Raw genomic sequence first — 21341 nt, 5'->3', positions numbered from 1 at the left:
ATGAGACACAAGGGGAGGAATCTCCCCACTCCAGCTACAATTTTAAAAACTGCTGGTTAGATTCCCATGTGATGTGGGTCTTTGATTTTACACACTTTGCATCAGTTGTGGCCCAAATATTTCAGTGCTTGAAACAATAAACCCAAATGTGGGGGTCACTTCCCCAACAGTCAGTATCTTATAATAAAGATCATTGGTTGAACTTTACTGGTGCCCCAATTTGGGTCCTCCAGTGCCCCCCCCGCCAGGTGACTAGGAACAGCAGCGTAGCTAGTCCCTCGGGTGCCTGGGATGGTTGCATGCCTTGCAGCCAGGGGCAGAGCAAGCCGCCCATGGGGACGGGGCGAGCTAAGACAGGGCGCGCTGTGCAAACCCTCTCCACAGCCTCCTCTCAGCTGTAGGGCGGCTGAGGCGGTGGGCAGATGCAAGCCCTCGAAAAAGCAGCCCGGAGCTTGCAGGCAGTCCGCCCCCCCCCCCCACTCAGGAAAGATGCGTGGCTCAGGCAGGCTGCAGGCCCCCCGGTGTGGCGCCTAGTGCCCCCCCGCCTCACCCAGCTATCTGGGCTTCTGCAGTGGCGTAGGAAGGGGCGTGTGGTGGGTGCGGGAGTTATTTTTTGTCACCCCCCTCAGTGATGACACCCGGGGCGGACCGCAACCTCTGCACCCCCCTTCCTAAGCCACAGACTAGGAAGTTACATTGCTGCCGGGGGGGAGGGGCTTGTCCTGATTCTGGGATAAAGCAGCCCCCCCTCCCGCTTCCCTGAAGAAAGACTCTGAAGGAGAAGCAGTTTGAAAACAGGCGCCTCACAGGAGTTTATTGAGACCTCCTCGGATACAGTGTGTGTGTCTTCCCTTCTCTCTTCCCATCCTTTCATTGAGGGTGGGGGGCTCTGCAAGTCAAACTGGACAGATTTGAACAATAAAAAGGCTGGTGCAATCCCTCCACGCTGCGGCTCTGTGGCAGGTTGACTGGTGTGGACTGATGGGGGGGGAGGCAGCCCCCTCACCCCATGGCTCCTTTTCCTCTCCTTGGGGAGGGAGACGCCCGGACCCTTCTGGGCACAGTACCATCACAGGAACCAGAAACACTTTCGCCGGGACCTCTTGGGCTCTGCTTTCACCACGGGCAGATTCAGCGTTGGCGACGGCTCCTGGTGGCTCGGCGTGACAGCTCGCGTGGCCACCGGGGGGCTGTGGCTCAGCTCAGGCTCAATGGTGCTCAGCACCTGCTGCAAACGCCCCTCCTGCTTCCGGAAATCATGTTCCACGCTGTGGGGGGGGGGGGAGCAAGTCAGAGGGAGGCGTCTCCCAAGGAACCAACGCTAGTGATTGGGTGCAGAGATGGGGGTCTGGCTGGGCTGGGCTGCCCCATCCCTCCTGGGGGCCGTGGGAGCTGGTGCAGAGGAGGCAGGTCAGCCAGCAGGAGCCTGGGGGGGCCGCCAATGGGAGCCCGCCTGCCTCTGCCGACCCTGGCATGTCTCACCCGTCGCTGCAGCGGCAGAGACAGACCCGTCAATCCCAATTAGCGCTGAGGCCTTGTGTGAGCCACACAGGCAGGAGGCCAGAAGGAGCCGGCGGGCGGGCGGGAAGGCAGGCAGGGTGGAGGGGAGAGGAGGAGGGCCCAGTCCTGCCAGGGAGGCTCTGCACAGCCAGCCAGCCAGCACCCCCACCCCCGAAACAGCCTCAGAAGGTCAATGGAAACGTAGGGGAGGAACACAGAGAAAAGGCTCCAAGGAGCAGAGGCTGCCGGTCTCTCCTTCCTTGAAGGTTCTTAACCAGAGGTCGGGAGCCTGTCTGCCAGGGATGCTTGCGGGGGGCTGGTCTAGAGGACCCTCAGGGGTCCCTTCCAACTCTACAAGTCTAGGAGTCTATGGTCTGCGGAAGATGTCTTCCTTGTGCCACACACCAGGGCTGGGAGCAAGAGCCCTCTAGGACTCTGATTCTATGGAACCCAGAGCTCAGCTCACCTCTGCCCCCGGCAAGGAACTGGCAGAGACACCCGCCTCTCCCTGGGCATGGAGGCCCTTTGACCACCCTGGCTCACAGCCCTCCTCTAACGCCTCCTTAACAAATTGTCCAGTAGCACCTTAGAGACCAACTCAGTTTGTTCTGGATAGAAGCTTTTGTGTGCATGCACACTTCTTCAGGTAGTAGAAAGCTCAGACCCAGAACAAACTGAGATGGTCTCTAAGGTGCTACTGGACAATTTTTTAATATTTTAATTTATTTTGACTGCGTCAGACCAACGCGGCTCCCTACCCTCCTTAACACCCACTGAAGCAGGGGGCACCATAGATAGATTGGTGCCCAGGGCTGGGGGGCATCTTGGCATCCCTCCCCAGCCTCAAGGCAGTGGGAGTCATTGGCTGACTCAGCGTCCCAGGACTAAAGCGAGGGCGGGGCAGGGCCAGAGACGCAGCCTCCGTTCTCGTGCCATGCTGGGGGGGGGGCTGCCGCTGCAGGGACTCTGTCCTCCTGAGAATCTCCGGCAGGAGGAGACAGGCTGTGGCGGCCTGTCATTCTTCGCAGGCACCCTTCATATCACATCTGCCAGAAACGCTTGCCTCTGCTTCCCTCAAGAACGTGATTGGGGCAGGCGGGCGGGTGGGCACGCATGGGAGCCCTTGCCAGCTCCCTTGGGACTTCTCCAGCACCCAAGACCTCTGGCAGCCCCCAGGGCACCCTGAACCCAGCCCACCAGCATCCAGCTGGCCACTGCGAGAGCATGATGATGGACTAGGAGGTCCACTGGCCTGATCCAGCAGCCAGACTCCAGACAGGTGGCCATCCAAGCAAGGGCCCAGGTGTCTCTAAGCAGGACTGGGGGCAGCCTCGCCGTCTGAAGCCTGGCCACCTCCAGCTCTTCAGCCATAGGCCAAAGCAGAGGCCAAGGCAGGGAAGGGGCTCTGCTGGAGAAGTGGGTTGTCGGGGGGGGGGAGAGGGCGAGAGGAAAATCTGCTGGGCAGAGAGAAGAGTGGCCTGCCTGAGACACAGCAGGACCACCAGACTGGAAAGCAGCCAAAAGACAAAGGAGCTGGGTGGGCTTATCCTGAAAGTGGGTTGGAGGGGTGGGGAGATGCTGGCCCCCTTAGGGAGGGGGTCCTCTTCACCCCAGGCCAACGATACAGCCTTCCTCTCTCTCCAGAGCCCCCTTTGCCCTCCTCAGCAGAAAAGTCAGGGTCATCACATCAATAATACTAAACAGGCGTATATTTTATGTTGATGTGAAATGTGAAGGTCAGCAGCCGATGTCTGGGCTGCCGGTGGATGCTGTGGCCGGCAGCCGAGAGCAGAGGAGGTTGGGGAAGCCAGGGGGCACCCCAACCCCCACCCCACCCCCGCTGCCAAGCCCCTCCTACCTGTAGATGATGCAGGCGCAGTCCCGGCACGTCCCGCAGTTGGTGGTGTCCTGCCCTGTCCGGTAGGACTGCCGCCTGAAACGGAGCAGAAGGAGCCCATGAGCAGAAGCCCAGAAGCCGCCTCCCTGCCTGGTCGCAGGGGCCCCCTTTGGTGCCAGGGGGCACAAGCAGCAATGCCCAAAGGGCATCTGGTCCAGCAGCAGGGACCAGGGGGAGGGGAAGCATCAGGGCTGGCTTGGGGGGCCGGGAGACCCCCGGGAGGTCTTAGGGAGGGAAGCGCAAGGCAGGCAGGCAGGCAAGGACTCCCTCAGGCCTCACAGCTCAGAGGCCGCCCCAAGGCTAGGGGGCTGGCCCCACAGTGGCACTGCTTCGGCTTCCAAAGCGAGCAGGCACAGTGCCAGGTGATGCCAAGGCTGGCTTGTGGCCCGCAGAACCCGCTGCTGCCGCCATAAAAACGCTCCATCACTTAAGGCGCAGTCTAACCAAAAAGTCGTGTTTTGCTGGACAGGCAGCCGAGAGCAGCTGAAGCTCACAGCATTTCCCTGTGCGTTTGCTGGAGAGAACTCTGTGAGAGACAGTCCCACGGTGCCCAGACGGGCAGAGGGCACAGCCACAGATCTCTTCTCCTTGCCTGCCTGGGCACATGCTCTCGTTTTTGTCTCTTCATCCCCAAGCCAGAAATGGGAGAACACCTGCAAAGCCTGAGCTCCAATGCACAGACCCCATTTCAAGCTAAACTTAAGTCTGCCTCTCAAATTGGCTCATTTGCCTGGAGCCTGGTGCTGAAAACAAAGGTCACAGGTTCGATCCCCGTATGGGATAGCTGCGTATTCCTCCATTGCAGGGGGTTGGACTAGATGACCCTCAGGGTCCCTAGAGGCTCTACAAATTGTGTCTCTGTAACTGAATTACCATTTTAAGCCTGCCTGAATAAAGCTGCTGTTATTCTGCCGCAGAAACTCTGAGTAGATGTTATTTTTTTCTCTTACAATACTGTTTGTGTGATTATTGTTTTAAAAGGGGGAGAAAAGGGGGAAATATCAGAGAATCCCATCTGCCTTAAAACATCCTAGATTACTTAAACGGAAAGGCTAAAACTAGCCCATCTAAGCTTCTTTTTAAGCCGCAAAAGGGATATCACTCTGTAGAACTCACAGATGTGAGGAAGGAGAATATCTAATAAATATAGCCTCTCCTGGCATCTATTCAAGATCCCTGGCTCCAAAGGGTCAAGGCGGCTCTAGCCTGGCCAGTGGGGGCTCCTTGGGCAACCCAGACCCCCCCAGACCCGCCTCACCCATCGCGCTGCGCCTCCTTCTTCTCCAGATCCTGAATGACATCGAGTAGCACCTTGATGGTTCGTTGGCTGGTCTCCAGCACCCCCTCGAGGGACTGCAGCTGGGAGTGGATGTCACCCACCCGCCCGGGGAGGTCCTGAGATGCTGGCGGGGGCTCCCTCTGCGTGGCAGCCACAGACACCAGCTGCAGAAGGTGGTCCTGGCTGCAGGGAAGTGTCTCCCCGGGTCTGGCGGAGAGGCAGGTCTCAGGGGGGCAGCTGCGACCAGAGGAGGGCAGAAGGGGGTCCGGAGGCTTCTGGGAAGGCGTGGGGGCTGGGGGGTGGGCCTGAGTGGTGCTGAGGCTCCCTGGGGAGGCCGCAGGCACTGCTGGATTTCCTGACTTAGGGGGCCCTGCTGTGGGAAGCAGGAAGGCAGAGGTGGGGTCTTCGGTGGGGGGGCCCTGAGCAAGGGAGCAGGGGGAAGGGATGCCCCTCTGGGGGGCACAGGGAGGGGCTCTCGAGGCCTGCTCAGAGGGGGTCTGACAGTCAGGGGGTGGGCACAGCCAGGGGGCGCCAGAGCTGCCACAGCTGCTTGGGGTGCCATGGGGCTGCGTGGAGAAGGGGGCACAGTGCTTGCGCTGGGAAGACCAGCTGGCCGAGAAGCACGGGGCCCCCCGCCCTGGGTACGGGGGGCATGACTCCCGGGGAGGTGGCAGCCCGGGGCACAGGGTGGCAGGAAGTCTGGGGCAGTGCTGGGCGTGGGGTGAGGCGAGGGAGCAACCAAGGGCAGGAAGGCTGGCGGTGCCCCCCAGGGGCGGATCCTGGCTGCGGCCCACTGCACAGGGCGCCCCCTCCTGGGCGAGGTCGCAGGAGCTCTTGCTGCGGGGGGGCCGCTGCAGGCTGGGTGACGTCTGGCTGGCGGTGCTGATGCCAGTCGCCCCGTGGGGATCCGGCAGGGCGAGCAGCAGGCGGGGCCCGGATTGGGGCCAGCTCCGCCTGGCGCAGTTTGCGGCAGAGGCACGTGGGGGGTGGCTGCCCGGGGGCTCCTCTCCGCCCTCCTCCAGGTCCTTGAAGCGCACCTGCTGGGCGCGGTGGCGGCGCTGCAGGCGGTCCTCAGCACCCGGCGAGTCGCGCTTGAGCAGCACGGAGCGGACCCCGGCGGCAGCCTTCTCTTGGCCGGCCTCCGGGGCTGCCTCCTGGCTGGCCATGGCAGCCCCTTTGCCCCGCCAGGGGGGCGTCACAGCCTCCTGCCCCGCATGACCACAAGCCATTCCCCAGAAAGCGTCGATTCGGCTGCCCCCTCCGCCGGGGCGCAAAGCATCTCTCCCGTGGGTGCTGCTGCCTGGGGCTCAGCCTCAGCAACTCCCAAGGGGGCAGCCGGTGCCTCATGTCTGGAGGAGGCCTGGCCTTTGCCCCCCAGCCGGCAGGAACCCCATGGCCTGCTCTCCTCCCCCCTCCCCCCTCTCTAGGGTCCGTCCCTGGCCACCGAGGGCCTCTCTCTGGGCTGGGAGAAGGGAGAGGGGAGAAGGGAGCCCATCCTGCTCACGGCGGGTGCTTCCGCTTCCCGAGGGTCGGTCACTTGTGGGGCCAGCAGGCACAGTGCCAGCCCATAGCCTCCCTGGGCAACGGACCTGCAGAGAGAAGAGAGGAGATGAATGGGTGGAAACCCGTTGCAGTTATAGTCCACACTACAACCAGGACGAATTAAAACAGTGCAAAAGCAAGACAGGAATAATGAAAATAAGAGAAGTGTAGAGCTGCAAGGGACCCTCAAAGGACATCCAGTCCAACCCCCTGCAATGCAATGCAAGAAGAAGAAGAAGAGTTTGGATTTGATATCCCGCTTTATCACTCCCTTTAAGGAGTCTCAAAGCGGCTAACATTCTTCTTTCCCTTCCTCCCCCACAACAAACCCTCTGTGAGGTGAGTGAGGCTGAGAGACTTCAGAGAAGTGTGACTGGCCCAAGGTCACCCAGCAGCTGCAGGTGGAGGAGCGGAGACGCGAACCCGGTTCCCCAGATTACGAATCTACCGCTCTTAACCACTACACCACACTGACAAGAATCCCTGACTTGGCCTATAAACCAGCCTTAATGCTATGCAGAGCAGATGGGGAGGCTCAGATTAAGTGGCCCAGGAGCCAAGGAGAGGAGGAGAGCCTGCCGCTGGATGAGGCCACCAAAGTGGAGCCTCCTAGTCCAGCACCCTGTTCTCCTCTGGCCAACCATATGCCCTCAAAGGGACCTGAGAGCAGCAGCCCTCTCCCCCTCTTGTTCTCCACCTTTCTAAGGTAGACTGAGGCTGTCCATGGAGGCTCCACTTAGGGATCACAAGAACCTAAAGGGAGCTCTGTAGCAGCTGGATCAGGCCACTAAAGGGGCTGACCATTTAGGAGTGGCTGGGGGGGGGGTGTTTGCATCAGAGTAGGGCTGAGGGGGAGGACTTAACCCTTTCCTTTCCATTCACTTTTCTTCTGAAATAACTCCCCAAGTCTGTCGCCCACCAATCCCACCCAAGGTCTGGTGAAACAGACATTTGTGGAGGACGAGAGGGCGATCGATCGAGGGCCACTAGCCAGGATGCCCTGCTCTGCCTCCACAGTCGGAATCTGCAATGCTTCTGAATCCCAGTGGCCGGAGGGGAGCGCTGCCATGTGCTCAGCTCCTGCTTGGGGGGCTCCCACAGGTCGGCCCCTGTGAGGACTGGATGCTGGACTCGATGGGCCCCTGGCCTGACCCGGCAGGCTCTTCTGGTGTTCTTAAAGCCCCTCCCAAACCTGCCCAGTTTCCTTTCAGAGGCTCCCACAACCCCCTCTGCCACGTGGCCACCCCCTAAAAACACCCCTCTCCTGTCCCTCTGCCACCTCCAGTCTCAGGCAGGATCACAAAACACAAAGCGACAAGCTCTGGTCTTTGGTGCTGCTGCTGCCTCTGTTTGAAAAGAGAGAGGGAGAGGAAGAGAGAGAGGGAAGGGGGGGGAGAAGGGGCCCTTCAGCGTAAACAGGCCAGGAACGCCAGCCAGGCAGAAGCCACAGCTAAGAATAGCAGCCTGGCCTTCATGGGCAGCAGGAAGAGGAGGAGGACGAGAAGCCCTCCCCGTCCTGTTAGGAGGACCCTCCTTCCCTTCCAGCCGTCCCACCGCCTCTGTCGGCCTCCAAGAGGAGCATCAGGGAGGGGACACCCCCAAAGAGCCTTTGCTGCGCCCCCTCAAACCAACCAGGGGGTCCATCTCCCAGCCCAGAGGCAGGAGGAGGCCACAGCCTCTCTTTGCCACAGAGAGCATTCCCTGGCTGGCATCCCTTTCCCCCTGCGACTCACTTTCCGGGGGGGGCACCTTTGGGAACTGGGGGGAGAAAACAAAAGGTAGCAAACCTGTGAACATTTTACATGGTTGCCACTATTATCAATGGCTCTTGGTTTTCTTGCCTGCCCACCACCGTAAGGTCCCAGAATGCAGAATGACAGAAAGGTCATCCAGACCAGCCCCCCCTTGCAGGAATAATAACTCATTCCATGATTCTGACAAATGTCCATCTGACCTCTGCTTAAAAACTGACAACAAAGGAAAGGAAGGTTACAGCCATTTAAAAATGCAGTATTAAAAACAGTTTAAGATGAATTACTGTGGGATCTATCTACCAGTATCTTCAGTAGAGAGCCAGTGGGAGAGACCTCAGCCAGAAAACTCCTTGGGGGATCTTAGGGGTCCATCAATGCTCCTCTCAGCCTGACCTACCTCACAGGGTTGTTGTGGGGCTTAAATGAGGAGGAAGGGAGAACCATGCACCTGCCCTCCTGAGCTCCTTGTAGAAAAAGGTGGGATGGAAATTCAATAAAGAAATAAAACCCCAGGTGTCACCGAGGGCAGAGTAAATGGTGTGTCTTCAGCATGCAATGGAACCTGTCCCACAGGACTGTCAGGTGCCATGAGAACAGGATGGCGGACTCGATGGGCCGCTGGCCTGATCCAGCAGAGCTCTAAGAAGACCTAAAGAAGGTGCCAGGAGCCCCCTCTGTAAGGTGGGAATTCCCAGAGAGCCAAAGAAGAGCCCTTTAGCCAGGTGGGAGCCCCCCAAGCCGTGCCCTGTGCACAACACTCTCCCCTTCTGCAGCTGACTTGGCAGAAAGGAAGGAGAATGAAGGGCAGAGGCCTCCGGGTTGCGCAGGAGGGGCGTCCCAGGCAGGCCAACGCCAGGCCAGGAGAGCCCCTTTCTGCCCAGCTGCAGTGCCCCCCCCCCCCACTGTGCCATCGCTTCTCCCCAGCAGGAAGGGAGTTGCCAGCTCAGCACAGCCGCCCAGACTTTCTCCCGCACTGCTAACAAGCAAAGTTTCCAACTGCTGAGCGAGCGAATCACTGGCCTTCCTCAGAGCACCCCAGGAGGAGGAGGAGGAGGAGGAGAAGGGAGCCTGCCTGCCTGCCTGCTCCCCCCACCCATTTTGCTGCAGCAGAATTGAGGATTCTGGACCACCTGCCACCCAGGCAGACACCTGGGCAATTTCCTTCCTGTTCCTGGAGCTGTGCCCAGACCCAGACCTGACTGGAAGGGCCTCTCATTAGTATTGGCAACACCGGGCGAGGAGAGTGGCGGGGGGGGGCATGTGCCTGTGCATGGCTTACAGCACACCCAATGCCCAGCCGGCTGCCCGTGATCACAAGCAGGACCCCTCCCTGAGGGCAAGTGGGGGGAGAGAACTGTCTCCTTCCTTGGGGGCTTTCAAGTGGAGGTTGGATGAGCATCTGCCATGGATGCCTTCGTGAAGATTCCTGCATTGCAGGGGGCTGGGCTGGATGACCCTCAGGGTCCCCTCCCACACCAGCATGCTGTGATTCTATGAATGTTCTGCAGAACGAGAAAACCAGCCTGGAGCAGGCGGCTGGGGGCTGTAGGCCCTAAGAGGCAATGAGCAGAAGGACAGAGAGCTAAGAGACACAGTGGCCAGGCTCTCCCACCCCTGCAAAGACGCCTCGGAATGTCAGTCGCAGGAGATCATCCCAAGTGCGGCCGCTGCACTCAGATCCTGCCTGGGAGCATCTGGCTGGCCAATGTGGGAGCAGGACGCTGGCCGGAAGGGGCCACCTCTTGCCTGATCCAGCTCAAGAGCTCTCATAATAGTAGAACTGCAGAGCTGGAAGGGATCCCAAGGGTCATCTAGTCCAACCCCCTGCAAAGCAGGAATCTCAGCTAAAGGATCCAGGACAGGTGCCTCTTCCAGATAGCAGCCTTTCAGGTATTTGAAGGTGGCTGCTTCATCTCCTCTCAGTCTCCTCTTTTCCAGGCGAAACATCCCCAGCTCCTTCAACCCTTCCTCATCAGGCTTGGTTTCCAGAGGCTTCGCCATCTTGGTCAGCCTCCTCTGAAGGGCAAGAGGCAAAAAGCACCCCCACTTCTCCCCCCTTCTCCCCAGCCCACAAGCCTGGAAATGGAGACCCCAGAAATAATGGGTGCCCAAGGGGCAGGGGGGCTCCTCCCCCCCCCACAGGGAGCAAAGGCACTCAGGGAAAGTGAGGCAGGGGCCACAAGAGGAGACTCCAGGGGACCCTGGAGGCCAGAAGAACAGGAGAGGGGCAGGTTGGAGCTGTGGGGCACTATCCAAGGAGAGCTTCCATTGCCCACGCCTCAAGGCTGGTCGGCTGTGCCCCACATAAAACTGAACCTCTAGGGTGGCTGCCCTGGTAGGGGGAGACCAAGCAGTGGCCAGCCAGATGGACTGGGGGCCTTGCTCCAATGTGAGGGTGCCCCCCCCCCCGGGGAGAAAGAAGCCCCTCCTGCAGGAAAAGAGATTCCAACTCAACATTGGGAAGAACTTTCTGCCAGTACAAACCGCCTGAGGGCGGAACAGACTCTCTCAGAAGGTGGGGAGGCTTCTAGGCAGCCGTTTGGTGGTCACGTCAGGGATTCTTCAGCTGCGACTCCTGCATTGCAAGGGGGCTGGACTAGATGACCCTTGCAGTCCCTTCCAACTCCACGATTCTATGATTCTAAGTCAAGGTGGCGCCAAGAGGGAGCACCAGCCCAGCCCTGCCTCAGGCTCTCACCTGGCCCTCAGGGTCACACACACAAGCAGAGAAGCGGCTCAGGAGCTGCCAGCCAGAGTCCAGAGGGCGGGGGAGAGATCAGGGTCCAAGCTGCAAAGAAGAAAGGAGTGGGAAGCCCAGAAGAGGGTGGCCCCTGGCTGCCTCCCCCTTCCAAGATCCCCTGAAGGGCAGCTGGGCAGTCCGATGCAGCCAAAGCAGCACTTTCATGACAGACGCATTTCTTAGGGCAGCATGAAGCCTGGCGGGCTGGAGCCTGCTCCCCAAAAGCACATCCCACAATGAAGGGGTAGGTCTTGAAGCCTCTGCGTTGGTCCCTGCTCCCTGCTGGCAAGGGGCGGGGGGGGGGAGAGGAGACGGGGGTCAGACATGTCTTGGGGTCCCCCTCCAATAATCCCCAGAACCCTCCTTAAAACCCAGGAGGAGCCAGCCCCCGGACCACAGGACTTCTGGCCCCAGCCTAAACTTTAAGACACCGGAAAACACAATCGTCACCACCAGCCGCCCCCCCTCCCGCCAAGGGAGCTGCGGACGGGAAAGCGGCGACTCTCCGAAGTTCCCCTAAACACCGCAGGCGTCGCGGAGCAAACTTTCCACCCCCAGGACAGATCACCCTTGGCGCCTTACTGTCTCTTTCAAAGGGTTTTTTTGGGGCTGGAGGCAATCTAACCCCCCACAGGCGCCACAGACTAGCCCCCACCCGCTTCCAAGGGCTCCCCAAAGGCTCCCACCGCCCCCCATTCCGCTTGCGCGCCCAGCCACCGCGCCGCGATCCAGAAAGACGTTCGTTCGCAGCATCCGCCCGGCCGAGGCAGCAGCCACGGCTCCGTAGCAGGGTGTGCGTGTGAGTGTGTGGAGTAGCCAAGCCGAGGCTTGGTCCACCTAGCTCAGCCTTCGCGACACGGGCTGGCAGCAGCGGCTGTCTTCCGGGGAAGCCAGGCCGGCGAAGCCATTCGCGGGCGAGCCTTCTGCATGCCAAGCAGCTGCCCTGGCGCGGAAGAGGGGCTGCCTCCCCCCCCCCATGGCAGCCACAAAAAAGACCCCTGCCAATCGCGCGCCCTGCCATCCCTGGCGGCGGCGGCTGCTCCGGATCCCCTCCGTCCCCGCTGCGCGCTCCTTGCCTGCCTGCTCGCTCTCCGGCGAGAGGGTCCTCCGGCCGCGAGGAGGACGAGCCGCCGCCGCCGCCGCCGAAGCGCTCGGCCGAGAGAGGCGGAGCCGGGGCGGGCGGGGAGCGTCGCGCCTTCCCGGGAGAGCGACCGGCGCTCCGCCGCCGCCGCCGCTGCCTCCTCCCTGGGCGGGGCTTCGCCTGGGCCACGTGCGCGACCCCGAGCGGAGCCCCGGCAGCAGCTGCACGTCCCGGGGATGCTCCTCTGCCTCCCGGGTTGGCCCTGGCGCGGGAGAAGATGCCTCCGAGCATGTGCAGAGGGCGTGGCGGACACCCCCTCCCGGGCTTAGCCGGTGCCGCCGCTTCCTGGCAGGATTGGCCCTCTTGGGGGGCTGGGGTTTGCTGCTGCTTCTGTTCCCCCAGCCCTGCCGGATTTGGACCCCGGTCTGCCTCGTTCCGAAGGTCGGGGGCTATTTTGGAAGGCCCCTTTCCAGCCGAGGTCCCAACAAGGGCCGGGCCAGTGTGTGGCCTGGGGCAATCTCTAAGATGATTCAGGGGCATAGAAATCTGATTAAACGAATGGAATAAATCAGACTCCTTTGTGAGCCAGAAGTAGAAATGTCTCCGGGGGGAAGCCCTCCCCCCCCCCCATAGCCAAGACATGGGTGGCCACTTGCCAGGGATTCCTTAGCTGCGATCCCTGCATTGCAGGGGGTTGGACTAGATGACCCTTGGAGTTCTCTTCCAACTCTACCCTTCTAAGATTCTGTGAAAATGAGACACTCATCATTCTGAAGGTCAAGGGAGCTGCTGGAAAGGGCCACAGTGACGCTGGAGCAGAGGACAGTGGGGTTGTCCGAGGCACCATTTGTGTGAATGAAGACAACTCCACTCTGGAGGCTGATGGGAATAGAAATTGAACATTCATCAGCCGCTTGGGCCGAGAGCACTGCTTTCTGCCCCTGCAGGGCAACCCCACCCCCCAGGCGTGGCTGGTGGCCCTTCAAGGCTCCTGATTTCAAGTGGCAAGGAAGGCAAAGTGGCTCCTGAAGTCCGGCCTGTGGACATGGACTCTTTCCTCCTTAGGTGCACAGAGGGAAGGGTGCAAAAACTGCCCAGCAGATATTCAGTGTTGTGGCAAGGACTGGGTGTGATTCTGGCACAGAAGCTCAGGCACCAGGAGGGTCTCCTCTCCCCTCCAGGAAGCCTCACAGCAGCAGACAGAGAGGGGGTGTGGGGCAGACACCCTTGGGGAGGGCAGCAGCCTCCTCCTTGCATTCTGAGAGCATTAAATGGCAGCTGGAAGTCACGCTTCTCCAAAACCCATACTGAGGCATCTCGCAATGTCAAGTGAACCATTTCATTGTATGACAACAGGATTATGATGATGATTTATTAATTTATATACCACTTATATGCCCAAATGGCTTCTAAGCAATTTACAACTGTGAAATCTGTCCATAATTAATTACACAGTAACATCAAAACATTCTTAATTAAAATATACAATAAAACAAGCAGATAAGAAGTGAAACAATTTAAATAGGTTAAAAAAAAACATGTTAAGGCAACATAATCTCGAATTCAGTGTCTTCAGAAGTTGGGGCAATGCCTCTCCAATCTCAAAGGGAGGGCATTCTGCAACACTGGTGCCACCCATGAAAAAGACCACCTCCGTGGTACCACAAGCAGATAATCACCAGGCCATGCCCAGACTAACTGGGTACCATTATTTTATTTTTATTTATAAATTTATATGCTGCCCTTCATCCTAGAATCATGGTGATTTACAATACAGAAACACAAAAATGCATAATATAGTAACAAACAAAAACAAAACCCCCTATAGATAGTTTAGTTAGCCCAAGCCCTGGGAGGAGAGGAATGTGTTTGCCTGGTGCCTAAAGAGATGTAATGAAGGCACCAAGTGAGTCTCCCAGCAGAGAGCACCCCACAAATGGGGAGCCACCACAGAAAAGGCCTGTCCTTGTGTTCCAGACCTCTTGTGGAGGAGACACACGAAGAAGGGCCTCCGATGATGATCTCAGGGTTTGGGTCAGTTCATTAGCTGATGGTGTTGCCCTTACCGGGCAGAAGAGTCCTGGTGGAGGATCCATCCCTGGCCAAACTGACTGACCGACACAAATACCTGAGTGGGGACAGGTCTGGGATGCCACAAAAGTTCTGGCCAGAACAAATGTTTATGGGGTTCGACAGAGCGAAATGTCACAGACCAGCCCTCCTCTTCCTGAGTCGCTTGGCCAGACAACAGCCTTGAGTCCAGGCGCATCGTGAGCTGGTTTTGGGGTGTCCGTCCGCACCACTTCCATCCCTTCCTGTCAAGCGGTGTGTGCACAGAGTGTCACCTCTCGTTCCGAGAACAGGGACATGATGCTGGTGTACAGCTTGGAGGGGAACGTTTTGTTCACAAAGCAAAGGCGCTGACAGAGGCTATTAGGAAAGTGAAGCTACCAACATTTTCTTGCACTGGGAAGAAAAGAGCAAACTCCACGCTCTGCGGTGGGGATGAAGAAGCCTTTCCTCCTGCTTCACAGAGCAAAAGAGGGACACCAGGGACACCAAGAGCCCATTGCCCACCCCTTTCCTGCTTCCTTTTCTTCCATGGGTCACATTATTTGATGCAAGCAGCTGCATGATTGCTGCCAGCCAAGCAGGAACTGGAGAAAGGTCTGCTGTCTTCAGCTGACCAGTGGCACCTGAAAACAGCACCAGAGCGCTGGCTGGTTCTTCTGGGCTTGGTCTCCCAACCATGTAAGCTCCAGTACAGAAATGTGGCAGCTTGCACTGCTCCTAACCAGTTTTCTTCCTGAAACCTGGTGTGTTCTCTGTCATTTAACCTGCACAACCTAATGAGTATTGCACATTGTTTTGCTCCTAAACTGCCGACATCAGCCATGAGAGTCACTTCTGTTGTTTGAAAATACTATGTCAGCAAACCTTTGATCATAACTCACTGTCATTGCCCCTGTTAGGCCATCTCCAATGGCTCTGCTGAGGTAAAAGAACCTATGACTGAACCACCTGGATTCCATTTCCAGGAGGAGAGATCTGGTGCAAAGGTCCAGATGTCTTCTTCCTCCTCTTCCTCTTAGGTTCCTCCCAGCAAGTGGGGACATTCTAGCCACATCTGATCCAGTTCTTTCATACTATTGTGAGACTGAGGAGTCAGTCTTCTTGATGTCCTGAGCCCCTTCTAATTATTGGAGTCCTCTGCCCAGTACAGGTGAAAAACTGGTGGAAAATTCCACTGCTTGCTGGGCAGTTGTAAGATAATGGCCATAGCTTGCCATTTGAGCACCTCCATCAGCTTCTCTTTAATCTAGGCAATAGTTGTGAATCTGAGTAGTTAAGCACAATGATGAGCATAACAAAAGACTGCGTGCCTTGCCTGTCCTCACCTGTCTGGTGCGGAGAAGGACTCTAGCCAGTGTGGAACCAGGCAGAAGCGAGAGACAGAGCCATGCTTGATTCATGCTTCATTCAAAGCTGTGACTAAGAGAAGCAAGACCTTTTGGGGTGCTAATGCCCTCCATCTTAGGCTCAGGTTAGGCTCATTTCAAGGGAAGCGAACCCCCTAGGTAAGCACCTGGAACCCCTGAAATCTCTCATGACTCGGAGATTGGGGTGGCCTGCAACAATAGTCACTGACAACGATTCAGGTGGTTACCTAAATCAGCTTTGACTTTCCTGTGGGCTCTGCAGGTGGAGGCAGAGAGAAGGATGAGGAAATCAGGGGCGACTTGATGAAAGCTGACAGATCTCCTGGTTGCTAATCCAGCCCCACCCCTTCCAAGAAGGCTGCCTTGCCTTGCCTTGCCTCACCCTAGAAGGTCAGTCACCCCTGCGCTGCCTCCCAGCTGCCTTCTTCGTCCTCAGCAGGCAGGTGGGCTCACACTGCCCTGGGGCCCCCCGCCCTGGCCTTGGAGGTCCCTATGGCTGCCTGCCTCCTCCGGATTGCTTTCTTTCCTGCTGGCCAAGCAGGGCCTTCTTAGCCAGAGTGGCCCTGCTCTCTTCCTCTGATGTTTTCCCAGCTCCTCTGATGCTCCTATAGTCTCACCTGAGGCAGGAGGTCTTGCCAGGCTGGGTCTGAGGGCAGCTGGGTGGGTGTCTCTGTCACTGCAGCTGACCATGGTCTTTGCCTTTACTGCGGCATAGAATCACAGAATTGCAGAGTTGGAAGGGACCCTGGAGGGTCATCAGTGTTTGCCAACCGGGGGGGGGGGGGGGCGGCATATGGCCCCCTAGGGCCCCCAGGCTATTCCATGGGGGGCACAGGTGAAAATTGTGTAAATTGGGGGCCACAGCATGAAGGGGGGGAATAATTTGTTAAAATAAAAAAACCCCTCATTGGCTGGCTATCCGCTTGGCCAATCACAAGTGAGTAAGGGGGCAGGGGTGTCCCATCAGGGCCTAAGGCTCCTTTTTGCCAGTTGTGTTTTCTTGGAGCAGCCCTGGTTTGTTTCTGGTGGGAGAGGGCAATCGCTGAGACTCCCGTTTTGACCAGTAGAGCCCACGATCCGGAACCTGCAGGTCAGGGAAGGGCAGTGGTGGAGTGGCCATGGGTGGGGCTGGGAGAGCCAGAGCTGCTTGCTGCTGCTGCTGCCGGAGCTGGGCCTGCTGGCATCCCAACATCTAGTACTGAACGTTGGGAGATTTGGGACAAACAAATGGAAGAACTTCTTCACGCAGTGTGTAGCTGAACTGTGGAACTCCCTCCCACAAGAGGCGGTGACGCCCAATGACTTTAACAGAGGATTAAGGCAAATTCATGGGGAGGGCAAGGCTGCGATCCCCAACAGCTGTGCTCTGCCTCCAGTTTCTGGGGGTCTCGGGTGGGCTCAGGTCCCCCTTGTGCACTTCCCTCTGGCCAGCCAGTGTGAGGAGGACCCGAACCCGTTGGCCTGATCCTGCTGCTGCTAGGCTCCTCCTGTGCCCTTGATTGCAACGTAAATCCCGTTTGGCTCTCTGCTTCCGTTCCTGGGGCTGCAGCAAGTTCACCTGAATCGGAGCCCTGGGCCTGCCAGAACGGATGTTTCCAGCTGGCTGAGCTCGCCACATCAGTCCCCAGAAAAGACTCCTGCGCTTCTGGCTGGCTGAGCCTTGCCAGGGCCTTGTTGGCCTCGTGGCTGGTCTGGTGAGGAGGTGGACCTGTGTCCTCCTGGCCTGGAGGGCTCTGCAGGCTGCTTTTGCCCTGCTGGGGGGGGGGCTACTCTGAAGCAGAGCCCTCTCCCTCTCCAGGAGCTGGTTGTGAGCTCAGCTCCCCTCTTGCACTTGCGCAAGTCAGTCCTGGCTGGCTGGCGGGTTGAAAGAGTGCAGCCTGGAGCAGGCAGGGACCCCACTGCCCTTATTCCCAGGGAAGGCGCCAGGTGGCCCTGACCCCGGTGCCCTCTGGCTGCATGCCAGGCATCGGCAAGGGCTGGGCTGCTGCCTCTGCAGCCGCTCTCCTGCCAAGCTAATCGGGATTGATTTCTATTCCTTCCTTGTTCAGCAGGATGGGGATGGGTGGCGCTGGCTGGGTCCTTGGCCCACTTTCCTCGCCCGCCGGTGTCCTTGGCTGGCATCAAGACCGGCCTCCCCTTCGCAGAGCTGCAGCTGCATGAGGTGGAGCAGCCAAGCCCACCACCCCAGACTCCTCCCTGCGGACGCAGAAGGTGTGGGCCTGCAAGAGGCCAGATCCTGCATCTCTGGCTCCCCTTCTCTTTCCCTTTTTCTGTGGAGGGCAGCCAGGCAGCCTCCCTTCAAGACTCTCTTGCCTGCTACCTGACCCCCTTCTCACTCCCCACAGCCCCCTCCCATTCATCTTCTTCATTGCCTCCTGGTGGAGCCCCACATTGGGCAAAAGATTCTGCATTTCAGGGGGTTGGACTAGATGACCCTTGAGGCCCCTTCCAGCTCCATGATTCTGTGACCACCTAACACAGGGTTTAACAAGGGACGCGGGTGGCGCTGCGGGTTAAACCACAGAGCCTAGGACTTGCCAATCGAAAGGTCAGCGGTTTGAATCCCTACAACAGGGTGAGCTCCCGTTGCTCAGTCCCAGCTCCTGCCCACCTAGCAGTTCGAAAGCACGTCAAAGTGCAAGTAGATAAATAGGTACCACTCCGGTGGGAAGGTAAATGGCGTTTCCATGCGCTGCTCTGGTTCGCCAGAAGCGGCTTAGTCATGCTGGCCACATGACCCGGAAGCTGTACGCTGGCTCCCTCGGCCAGTAAAGCGAGATGAGCGCTGCAACCCCAGTCGGCCACGACTGGACCTAATGGTCAGGGGTCCCTTTACCCTTTTTAACACAGGGGTCAGCAAACTTTTTCAGCAGGGGGCCGGTCCACCGTCCCTCAGACCATGTGGTGGGCCGGACTATATTGGGGGTGTTGCAGGAAACCCCCCCCCATCATTCAGTTTGTACAAACATGACACACTCACACACGACATATGCAACACTTCTGTTATAAATTCATAGGAAATCACCCGTACATCGGATCTGTACCGTTCCACTTTTATTTTACACCATGAAGGAAGGACTATCAAAGAGGGGAGACTTGAAACAAGGCAGCCAACACATCCACAGCCTCACAAAGGACCTGCACATGGAAGTACAGACTGAAACAAAGGACAGTGACCAGCCCTTCCCTCTGGGGGCAGGAAACTGCAAACGCCCCTTTGTCCTCAGGAATGTAATCATGGGGAGGGGAAAGGAGGAACCAGAGAGGTGACGAGACACTCGGGTTACCACCACAACTCCTCCCTGAACCCCTCCTCTTGGTGATGTGTCAATGATGTAGTCATGATGTAGTTATGATGTAATCTTAGGGGTGTAGCACGGGGGATTAGTAGCTAATAAAAGTTGGGGTCTTCTTTTGTTCAGGGCTTCCATCTTGTTCCACCTGGTGGCAGGTGGGAGTCCTGTCGCGACAGTCTTCAATAAAGACCAAGCTTACTGGCTGCTGTTTTGCTCTGGTATTCCTGGATGGTGTCCTTTTTTTTTTTTTTTTTTGGTCCAAGGGAGCCCTCAGATTTCTCCGTTAACAGTTGGGGGGGGGGTTGCCCCACAAATAACCCAGAGATGCATTTTAAACAAAAGGACACATTCTACTCATGTAAAAACACGCCGATTCCCAGACTGTCCGCCGGCCGCATTGAGAAGGCAATTGGGCCGCATTCAGCCCATGGGCCTTAGGTTGCCTATCCCTGACCTAACAGGAAGGCTAGTTTCCTCCAGAAGGAGGGCTGGCTGCAGGGGTTTCTGGGAAGGTCCAGCCTCTAGCTCCTGCCTTGTCCACTCACCCCCCCCCCCAAATGCCACCCCATCCTCTCTGTGCCATAGGAGATCTCTCTCTCTCTCTCTCTCCTCTCTCTCTCCTCTCTCTCTCTCTCTCCCTCTCAGCCCAAACTGTTTGTTCAGAGCGAGAAGGGGAAGGACTCTGAATATGGCGCTGAATATTCCCACCTCTTCCCGCTCCCTCTGGGCCTTTACTCTGCTTGCCTCACTCATCACTGACTCATCCTTGCCCTCAGGCCTTGGGGGGGGGGAGAAAATCTCTCTGCCATGAATATCTCACTTCTCCTGCACCCCCACCATGCTTTCCTCAGGGTCCAGCATCTACATGCCAGGATTTGGCTCTCACATCAGGCAACACAAGAATTGTCCTCCTTTTCTCCATTTCCTGCTCACGTGCTGCATTTTGTTCCCCCTCACAAAGTGAGGGGTTGTTTTGATATCTCCTTAGCAGGGGCCAAGGCATGGCACTGCCAAGACAGAGACAGTGCTACGGGGGGGGGGGCTAGCCAGGTTTTTTGCCCCGAGTGCAGCCTCCAGAGGGGCACCACTGAGGCTCCCAGCATGTGTGTGCGTGTGCGCAAATGTGCGTAGAGGGATGCCAAACTGGGTCTTTGACCCGGGTGAAATAAAGCCTCATTTCACCTCTGGCCAAGAGGTTGACCCTCCAGGTGCATCACAGCTGCGTCAGGCCATTGTGTTGCCCAATTGAGAGCTAGCTTTCCTGCATCTCGCTGGCGGGCTTTTCTTCTTCCTCCAGGGTTCTCCCTAACAGGCCTGGGCTGGAGTGCGGAGGTTTTCTCCTGCTCCATGGGAGTGAATGGGAGCAAAGAGGGGTTCATTTGCGTGCACTGAGAGACACAGGATGGTTGTCTCTCAGGGATGTTTTGGTTGTGATTTAGTCTGTGAGCAGCTGGAAAAAGATGCTGTGATTACTAAGACCCAGTATGGGTTTCTCAAAAACAAGTCCTTCCTTCCTTCCTTCCTACCTTCCTTCCTTCCTTCCTTCCTCTCTTTCTTTCTCCCTTCCTTTCTTTCTTGAGTTACAAGCTTGGTGGATCAAGGGAATGCTGGCAGGAGGACAACAAGGAGGGAGCCAGTCAAGCTTCTCTAGGGAGGGAGTCCCAAAGTTGTCTGGGAGCAGACACTGAGAAGACCCTCTCCCACAACCCCCACCAAGTGGGCCTGTGAGGGGGGCAGGAGCAAGAGAAGGGCTCCCCTCAAAGATCTCCAAACGCAGGCAGTTTGGCATGAGAGAATACGGTCCTTCAGATAGTTTGGAGCTCAGCCATGTAGGGTTTTATAGGTCACAACCAGCCCTTGGAATTGTGCCTGGATACAGACCGGTAGCCAGTGGAGCTGCTGAAACAAGGGAGTCGTCTTCTCCCCATAACCAGCCCTGCTCAGCACTCTGGCTGCGGCTTTTTGAGCCAGTTGAAGTTTCTGAGCCCTTTTCAAAGGCAGCCCCACGTAGAGCGCATTACAGTAGTCCAGACGGGATGGAACTGAGGCGTGTGTCACTGCAGCTTCAACTCAGACATCTCAAGGAAGGGGCACAGTTGGCACACTAGCCTTCGCTGTGCAAATGCGCTCCTGGCCACTGCAGAGACCTGGGCAGCCAGGTTCAGGTCTGAGTCCTGGGGCCTGCCCAAAATGCAAACGTGTCTTTAACAGGCTGCATCCCTCCGAAATAGCAGAGCCGGCTGTGCTCAGCATCACCCAAGATCCTCTCCCTGCAGTTTCATGCATATAGCATGGAAGGCAGGCTGGGTCCGCGCAGCACTCCAGAAATGCCCTTGGGAAGAGCAGCAGTGGAGCCACACCCTGCAGCCTCTAAAGAAACGTGCTTTGCCTGCCTTCATGTTTGCTTGCTCACCTTCATGCTTGTGGTTTGCTGGAGTTTGTGCTTCTCCTCCTCTTCCTTATGTCAATAAATGCACTTTTCAGACTCAACCTTTGGTGGCTTCCTTGACTCCGCTCATTAGGCTTGCTGGCATCTCCTTGGACCTTTTGTCATCTGTCATGTACATTTCTCTGCCAGTCTATTCTTCTGATCTCCGATCTTCCACAGGGGGGTTGGCCTCTGCATCTCCCCTTCCGCTTCAGCCAACAGCCTCCCTTTGGAGAAAAGTCCCTCTTCCGAAATTCAAAGTGACAGTGGGTGGACACCCCTCTTGCTTTCTCCTCCCACCCAGGCTGAATTGGATGGTGTCATAATCACTCCTTTGAATGGTTTGACGAAAACAAGGGACAGTAGTCAACTAAGTAGACCCAC

General features: G+C 57.6%; 1 protein-coding gene across 1 annotated transcript; it reads right to left on the bottom strand.

The window, feature by feature from the left end:
* Positions 1-787: 787 nt before the first annotated feature.
* On the bottom strand, positions 788-11070 carry LOC310742685 (uncharacterized protein). The gene is made up of 4 exons (XM_083572104.1): positions 10671-11070; positions 4656-6265; positions 3359-3433; positions 788-1268 (listed from the first exon to the last, which is right to left on the bottom strand). The coding sequence occupies exons 2-4, from the start codon at positions 5903-5905 to the stop codon at positions 1070-1072; spliced, it is 1524 nt and encodes a 507-aa protein (XP_083428230.1). The 5' UTR covers positions 5906-6265; positions 10671-11070; the 3' UTR covers positions 788-1069.
* Between the last annotated feature and the right edge of the window lie 10271 nt (positions 11071-21341).

The sequence above is a fragment of the Podarcis filfolensis genome (genome assembly GCF_964270895.1).
Source record: "Podarcis filfolensis genome assembly, chromosome: 9".
Classification (NCBI taxonomy): domain Eukaryota; kingdom Metazoa; phylum Chordata; class Lepidosauria; order Squamata; family Lacertidae; genus Podarcis; species Podarcis filfolensis.
The sequence above is the reverse complement of the archived record's forward strand: the minus strand, read 5'-3'. Positions and strand labels throughout refer to the sequence as shown.

Coding starts and splice junctions, on each gene's coding strand:
- LOC310742685 (XM_083572104.1), bottom strand. CDS start 5,905: ATGGCTTGTGGTCATGCGGGGCAGGAGGCTGTGACGCCCCCCTGGCGG. Junction 3,434..4,655: donor AAGGAGGCGCAGCGCGATGG/GTGAGGCGGGTC, acceptor GCTCCGTTTCAG/GCGGCAGTCCTACCGGACAG. Junction 1,269..3,358: donor TGCGCCTGCATCATCTACAG/GTAGGAGGGGCT, acceptor CCCCCCCCACAG/CGTGGAACATGATTTCCGGA.